At 41.5% G+C, this 8,696-nt stretch overlaps 1 protein-coding gene across 1 annotated transcript; it reads left to right on the forward strand.

Annotated features, from left to right (window-relative positions):
* Nucleotides 1-5,655: 5,655 nt before the first annotated feature.
* On the forward strand, nt 5,656-7,493 carry LOC102079314 (nuclear factor 7, ovary). Its single transcript, XM_019347813.2, has 2 exons — nt 5,656-5,878; nt 5,980-7,493. Exon 2 carries the CDS (start codon nt 5,997-5,999, stop codon nt 7,395-7,397), a length of 1,401 nt encoding a protein of 466 aa, XP_019203358.1. The 5' UTR covers nt 5,656-5,878; nt 5,980-5,996; the 3' UTR covers nt 7,398-7,493.
* Nucleotides 7,494-8,696: the final 1,203 nt, after the last annotated feature.

Here is an 8,696-nt window from a genome sequence, read left to right on the forward strand (position 1 = left end):
TAATGGGTTTGCAGGTGTCCTTAAAGTCAGAGTTCTCAGATACAGGAAACTGTTATTTTTTTATGTCACCATGGTTGCAGAATGAAACAGAACATTTATGTCATTTTTTTGTTTTGTTTACATGTTTGAAGTAAAGCAATAAATCAATAACACATCATTGTAGTATTAAAGGATCTCTCCACATGTTTCTCTTTAAAGGTCAGTCTCACACAAAGCAGACCAGTGATTTTACTTTACCTCCATGTGACGTGTTGTTTGTATGTCTTTTGACTTCATACTGGTCATACTGGGTCTTGTGCCATTTTTGAGTTTTGGATTTTTATTTATTCATTTCTGCTTTTGTTTAGTTTTATAATGTTATTTTGTAATGTTGTTCTTTGTTTCTATTATATTGAGTTCATTAGTTTGAATGGGGATTTGGTGATTCCCCACTGCAACAATTCGTAGATTTAAGTAACATCAGCCTTTCTCAATGGATAATGGCTCTCTTACAGCAAATATGTTTCAGTGTTAATAGTATAAGTTAAATATCTGAATGGGATGCAGACCTGATGTGGCCTGAATCTGTCATCTTCAACTCTTCTGCATCCTGCTGTGCAGGTGGAATCTGGTACAGACCCGGTTTGCTGATCAGTTCTGGGTTTGGTGTTTCTGCTATCTGGGTAGATCCACTCAGACCGATATAGATGAAATATTATAAATAAAAACAATGTGAGGATCAGGCTTTGCATTTTAGACACTGTACCTTTTAGACAGCTGTTCAAAAACAAACACAGTTAAAGGTTTCAAAGTTATTCATGCCAGAGATCAGAGTAATACTCAGAGTTTGATCTCTGGTACAGACAGCTGGCTGTTCCTGTGTGTGAGTGTATTTGTATTTATTTATTCTGTTTTATTTGTCCTAGTTTATTTCCTCGCATCCATCTTTCCCCCTTGCTTGCTTCCTCTCCTCAGGCCTGTGTGTGCCTTCATAGTAAACATGAAGATGTCTGCACTGCGCCACGCTGGTTTGCAGAAAATAATGAAAATAAAAGAAGCAAACAACTGCACTTACTGTGATTTTCATCCAGTTATCTGATACAAATTATAAACGGTGAATCTGCAACAAATCTATTATGGATGACATGTATATAAAGTTATAAAACGCAGCATGTTTTTACCAATAAAATTCTATGTTTCAGATCAATTTCAGTCGAATTGTCATGGTTATAAATCTTTCTACTTTTTTGCATTTTCAAATGCAGGACATAAATAACCCTACAATAACTCTGACAGTCACTACGCTGTTTAATAATAATTCAGATCTGTTTATTACTACAATCCTGAAAGACTGCTTTACAGACTGATGTGCACACATGTTCAGAAAGAGACACACTGGATGAGTCTGTGGACACGCGACACTTCCTTTAGTCACTCCAGCTTAGCTGTTTTATATTTGTATTTGACATTTTGGGACATTTATAATCTTTAATGTGCTGCTTTCTCCTTCAGTCACAGTGTGGCTGTGAAACAACGCTTGAGTGGATATGAACAAAACTGTTATCAAATACACTGTATTCTATTTCACACACACACACACACACACACACACACACACACACACACACACACACACACACAAGAACAGCTGAGCAAACACCTGTCTGGCACATTGGGGGCTGCCTCTGCACACACAGCAGTGCGGACGGTCTCTTCTGGCCTCTCCGCGGTGGATTTAACGGGACGTTCGGCCGGTTTTCTGCGTGTTTACAGGAGGATGAAGCAGTTTCTGCTGTTCCTGCTCCTCATGAACACACTGACTCTGAGCGCTGTTTGAACGCATATTGTGAATCCGCGGTTTGATTCGCACAGAGCGACTGTGTTTGTGAAAGTGTTAGGGCGGGTGTGAGAAAGCCCACGACCGACACTACATGACATTACTAACGTGTGGGGGCGGAGCCAAGTTGCCATAAAGCGCGTGGTGCGTTCCAGTACTTTATTTTAGGAGAGTTCCCAACTGAGGGAGGCACGTGACCCTGTGCTGCAGGTTAACTGTTAGATTTGTTTACAGACTCCACTCTGTGTGTTCATCGTGTGTGGATCCACAGATTGGTCGTTTTCACGAGCGGTCTTCTCAGTCTGTCAGCGTGTCTGCGGTTTGACATGATTAATGACCTCGGCAAAAAGAAAGTCTCCAGCTCTGTAAATCCACACACTATCAATATTATCTTTAGACGGCAGAAAACACAGTCTGAGGGGGCTGTAGTGACGTGCTAAGAAACTAACTCAACTAATTAGAAACTAATTAGAAATACACTTAATCAGCAGTGGTGATGTTTTATATTCCCCATAAGATCTGGGGACCTTGGAAAGGTGTAACGAAGGGCCAGAGAAGAGAGTGGCTGTTAGTGAATCATCCAGCAGGTCGGTGTTGAAGTGTTGAGTTTTAGATGAATCTGATTTTGTCTTTCAGATCAGGGAAGGAATACAGAAGTCAGGAGGTGGAAAAAAGCAAAAAGGCAAAATCCAAGCAGAGTTCAGTTAAAAACTGTGGGGCACAAAGATTACAGGGCAGCAAACAGAGGCTTTGAGACATGTTGTAGACAAAGGTGGGTTGATTGCACACGGGCCTGTTATGTTGTAAACTGTTGGGCTGGGAAAAGGAGAGACTTGTGGTTAAATCACACCTTAATATTGCATAAAAGAGTGATGATCGCATCATGTGAACATCTCAAATAAAACCTAATACAGGTCCTGTTTCATGTCCACTTTAAACACAGTGACTGCAGGTCCTCCTACATGTGGTATGACTGTAGTTTATTGGCACGTTGTCAGTGCAGATATTTTCACTGCTGCTTATTCTCTGGCTTATGCTAGTTTTGCCCCACTCAGGAAATAAGGGACTAGTTTTTGAGGATTGATTCATAACTCCGGGAGAGAAACAAAGACTTCAATGATGCTGTTCTAGGCTGTCAGTGCTGTGACAGGTCTATGGGAGAGTGCAGCCTGTCCACCCATTTTAAATTTCATTTCAATTCAATTCAATTTTATTTATATATCAAATCACAACAGCAGTCACCTCAAGGCGCTTTATATTGTACAGTAGATCGTACAATAATAGATACAGAGAAAAACCCAACAATCATATGACCCCCTATGAGCAAGCACTTTGGCAACAGTGGGAAGGAAAAACTCCCTTTTAACAGGAAGAAACCTCCGGCAGAACCAGGCTCAGGGAGGGGCGGGGCCATCTGCTGCGACCGGTTGGGGTGAGAGAAGGAAAACAGGATAAAGACATGCTGTGGAAGAGAGACAGAGATTAATAACAGATATGATTCAATGCAGAGAGGTCTATTAACACATAGTGAGTGAGAAAGGTGACTGGAAAGGAAAAACTCAATGCATCATGGGAATCTCACTGAGGTCTAGCAGGACAAGCACAGAGATGAGTCCACTGTCAGAGGCCATAAGAAGATCATTTGTAACCTTCACTAAAGCTGTTTCTGTGCTGTGATGAGCTCTGAAACCTGACTGAAACTCTTCAAATAAGCCATTCCTCTGCAGATGATCTGTTAGCTGTTTGACAACTACTCTTTCAAGGATTTTTGATATGAAAGGAAGGTTGGAGATTGGCCTATAATTAGCTAAGACAGCTGGGTCTAGAGATGGCTTTTTAAGTAAAGGTTTAACTACAGCCAGCTTGAAGGCCTGTGGTACATAGCCGATTATTAGAGATAGGTTGATCATATTTAAGATCGAAGCATTAATTAATGGCAGGACTTCTTTGAGCAGTTTTGTAGGAATGGGGTCTAAAAGACACGTTGATGGTTTGGAGGAATTAATTATTGAAGTTAACTCAGAAAGATCAATTGGAGAAAAAGAGTCTAACTTAACATCAATGGTACTAAAAGTAGCTGTAGATAATATTACATCTGTGGGATGATTATTGGTAATTTTTTCTGTGATGATTAAAATTTTATTTGTGAAGAAGTTCATGAAGTCATTGCTAGTTAATGTTAAAGGGATTGTTGGCTCAGTAGAGCTCTGACTTTTTGTCAGCCTGGCTACAGTGCTGAAGAGAAACCTGGGGTTGTTCTTATTTTCTTCAATCAGTGACGAATAGTAAGATGTTCTGGCTTTTGTCCTGTTTACCAGCCTGGACACATCATGTCGTTCTCACCTCCAGGTTATACAAAATGCTGCAGCCAGACGACTAACATGTTCTAACAAGCGAGCTCACATTACTGCTATTTAATCTTCTTTATATTGGCTCCCAATAAATTTCAGGATTTGTTTCAAAATTCTTGTTTTAACACACAGAACACTAAATGATCACGTCCTAGATTATTTATCTCAACTTCTTACAAAATATATGCTGCTCGTTGTCTCCGTTCACGGACTCATGATGTGTTAGTTGTTCCCTGTACACGACTAAAGACTAAGTGTGACAGAGCCTTTCAGTCTGTGGCACCAAGGCTGTGGAACAGTCTGCCTCCACAACTACGTTTAGTCCACTCTGTGGATTCTTTAAAAAAGCTGTTCAAATGTTTCTGTTTTACAGGCTTTCTAATGACAAACATTTTATTGAATTATTATTTATTTATTTTAAAACTACCTGTTTATTTTACTGTCTTATTGAATCTTTATTTCCACTTAATGTTCATGTTTATTTGAGCCTTTTGTGTGAAGCGCTTTGTGACCGCTGTGAAAAGAGCTTAATAAATAAACTTTAATTACTCATCTCTGAAAATCAATCAATCAATAATCAATCAGTGAGTTTGTGCGTTTGAGTTTGTGTTTCAAAGATGGAGGCCACGCTGCTCTCAGAGGACTGTGTGTGGTTGTGGTAAACGTGTGAGCTGCTGCTGCTTCTTCCTCACATGTTTGATATGTTTCATATTTCCAGCTGATGCTGATCACACTAACCTTAACATCACAGACCATCCTTTGGTTCTTCTTCTGTTCCTCTTAAACTTCCTGTGTGGTGCCTTTCAAATTAAAAGCCCTCCCTGACTGTAAAGACTGGACTGTGCTGCAGCTGGTGGAAACAGTGTGTAGGTGTGTTGTGTTTGATGGAGGACTGAAGGGTGTGTCCAGCTGAGCTCTCTGTGTGCTCATAACTCAGTGTCATGCAGTGACTTTTACACAACCAGATCAGATGAACCAACTCACACTAAAACATGCATTTTGCTGCACTCTTTACACTTATTTCTTTTCTTTCTGCTCTTTTATATATTTTGTAAAACCACAAAAAATATTTTATATCAGCAGCAATTTTTCTCAAACTGCTGCATCACAGCTTTCATGCTCTGACCTGCATGTGAAATGAGATAAAAGCTCTTTATTAGTAACTTTTACAACTTCTGGCAGGTTAATGTCTGAACTTTGGAGTGAAACACAACCTTAGTTACAAGAAATAACACCACTGTCTGTAACAAAGTGAATCCACCTTAACACCACCTGTGTGTGTGTGACTGCATTACACTCCCACTGCTGGGAACCTGAACAAGAACCAGAACAAAGTCTAAAATAGAAGCTGACAAACAGCTGCACCACCGAGTGACACTTTATTTTATAAACTTCATAAAAGGTTTCATGTTGTGACCTGTGGAGGTGAAAAGACAAAAAAACTGTTTTACAGTTTTTGAGCTACAGGCAGGATTGAAACACACCTTAGTTAAAAGTCAAACAGCAACATTTGTCTCCTCCCCTCACGTCACTCAAATGCGACAAACCAGGAAACAGGAAGTTCTTCGTCCTCAGTAAAGAGAGACGCACAGACGATCAGACTGAGTTCAGACCAAACTAGCAGCTTCCTCTGAGTGAGTCCAGCTACAGGAGAGAAAAGTGGAAACTCCAACACTGCTGCTTCAAGCTGCTGACGCTCCACACACTGAATGTGAGTTTGAGCAAAAACACGACTCAAAGGAAGTTTCAGTGAAGGTCGTAGAGGAGGGAGGGGAGCCAGGACTGACTGTACTTCCTGTCTGCTGTTTTCAGCTTCACTCACAGACTCAATGGCTTCCAGATCAGAGGAGGATCTCTGCTGTCCGGTCTGTCAGGAGGTCTTCAGAGATCCTGTTCTTCTGTCATGTAGCCACAGCTTCTGTAAAGACTGTCTGAAGAGATGGTGGAGAGAGAGACCAACACACGAGTGTCCAGTTTGTAAGAGAAGATCTTCAAAGGATGATCCACCTTTAAATCTGGCTTTAAAGAACCTGTGTGAGTCGTTCTTACAGGAGAGAGATCAGAGAGCTTCAGAGACTCTCTGCAGTCTGCACTCTGAGAAACTCAAACTCTTCTGTCTGGACCATCAGCAGCCAGTGTGTGTCGTCTGCAGAGACTCAGAAAAACACACCAATCACAGATTCAGACCCATCGATGAAGCTGCACAACAACACAAGAAGGAACTTCAGGAAACTCTGGAGCCCTTAAAGAAGAAGTTAAAGGTTTGTGAAGAAGTTCAAGTGAAGTTTGATCAAACAGCAGAACACATTAAGATCCAGGCCCGACACACAGAGAGGCAGATTAAGGAGCAGTTTAAGAAGCTTCACCAGTTTCTAGCAGAGGAAGAGGAGGCCAGGCTGGCTGCACTGAGGGAGGAAGAGGAGCAGAAGAGTGGGATGATGAAGGAGAAGATGGAGGCTCTGAGCAGAGAGATAGCAGCTCTTTCAGACACAGTCAGAGCCACAGAGGAGGAGCTGAGAGCTGAAGACGTCTCATTCCTGCACAACTACAAGGCTGCAGTGGAAAGAGTCCAGCGCTGCCCCCTGCTGGATGATCCACAGCTGCCCTCAGGAGCTCTGATAGACCAGGCCAAACACCTGGGCAACCTGACCTTCAACATCTGGAACAACATGAAGGACATGGTCTCCTACACTCCTCTCATTCTGGACCCAAACACTGCTCATCCAAAACTCATCCTGTCTGAAGATCTGACCAGTGTGAGTTATGGAGGAGAGAGGCAGCAGCTTCCTGATAATCCAGAGAGGATTGATCGTTACTTCTCTGTCCTGGGCTCTGAGGGCTTTAACTCAGGGACTCACAGCTGGGATGTTGATGTTGGAGACAGTACATATTTCGACTGCTGGGAACTGGGTGTGTTTGCAGAGTCTGTGCAGAGGAAGGGAATCATGCTGTCTGAATTATGGAGAATAAGTTTCTCTCAAGGTAAATACTCAGCATGGTCGCCATCAGCTCCTCTCACTGCTCTCTCAGTCCAGAAGAAGCTCCAGAGGATCAGAGTGAATCTGGACTGGAACAGAGGAAAGCTGTCGTTCTCTGATCCTGATACTAACACACACATACACACCTTCACACACACTTTCACTCACAGGATGTTTCCATACATTAACACTTATGGTAAAGTGAAGGTGTGTCCGTTGAAGGTGTCAGTGTCAGTGGAGCAGATGAGTTGAGGATGATGATATTTCTAATGTTGTTTCCTGTCAGTGAATTGAAGCTGTTAAACTGCAGCTGTCCTCCTGCTGCCTCGTTGTTCCAAAGCTCTTTGTTTCTCTTTTAGTTCTCACTGTTTCTTTCTGTTTCTGCTGTCCACCTTTTCACATGGAAAATCATTTCACTGTTTCTCACTGAATGACTCCCCAAACTAGATTTGAAATTCTATCAAGTTTCTAATCATTACAAGTGATTCATGTTTCTATTTGATGTGTGTAAATGGAGATGATTTAGTTTGCTGGGATATGGACTGACATGTGTTGAATGGGAGGAGCAGTTTGTTGTTGTCTTCTTGTCTGTTTATGACAACAATAAATATATTGTTGAAACAATGATTCATGTTTAACTCCATATATGAAATGTTTCTGATCTTTGAATTCTGTTTGATTAAAGACTTTCTTCATGACACAAATGAGATTTCAGTGTATTAATAGAACTAAATAAGCTCAGAGTTGAAAGGCTGGAGTATTATGTACGTGCTTCACTGTCAGTATCTTCAGGGGGATTCAAAGGGAAACATCAAACTGCTGTAATGAGATAAACTAGTTGGGCTGAACACACCTATCTGTAGTTTGTCTCCATCCAGGATCATCAGAATATAATGAACATGTGTGAAGAACCAAAAAATGCTGCTCCCCTCTCAGCATGATGAGCTCCAGCCTTTGTTAACAGGACAACAGGAAACATGAGACAACTTTCAGAGACAGTAACCAACTGTGGCCACAAGATGGCAGCAGCTGATCTGAGATCCTTTATTGGACACAACGACTCTGTGACGTCATCAGAGAGACGGCCTTCACTTTGATAGATCTGATGTCATGTCTGCACTGCGATGATGAAAGCTGATAAACACATTGTTATTGATCCATGAAATCACCTCTGTCCTCTCAAGTGTAGCTGTTTACAGAGCTAAAGAAGTCCTTCATCATCAAAACAGAAAAACATGTATTTTCTGTATTAAGTGACGTCATCCTCACTCTAACCTCTTACATACATTCTGTTCAGTTTTCCTGCTGTAAGAAATAAACTGTGTGCAAATATAAATGCAGGGAAACATCCATTAATCACAGGTGAGCCGTTTGTTTCTGACTCACATTAAATGAGGCTTCAGGTGTAAATACCTCAGAAGTGTTTCTGAGTTCAGTAGAACCAGAGCCAGTCAACCATCATGGCATCCACAGAACTACACAATGCAACAGAAAGGCCTTCATCATCTGCTGAAGCACCTCTGAACCACGACGCTCTCCCTGCATCTAAAA

Source organism: Oreochromis niloticus, unplaced genomic scaffold (assembly GCF_001858045.2).
Source record: "Oreochromis niloticus isolate F11D_XX unplaced genomic scaffold, O_niloticus_UMD_NMBU tig00000235_pilon, whole genome shotgun sequence".
In the NCBI taxonomy this organism is placed as follows: Eukaryota; Metazoa; Chordata; class Actinopteri; order Cichliformes; family Cichlidae; genus Oreochromis; species Oreochromis niloticus.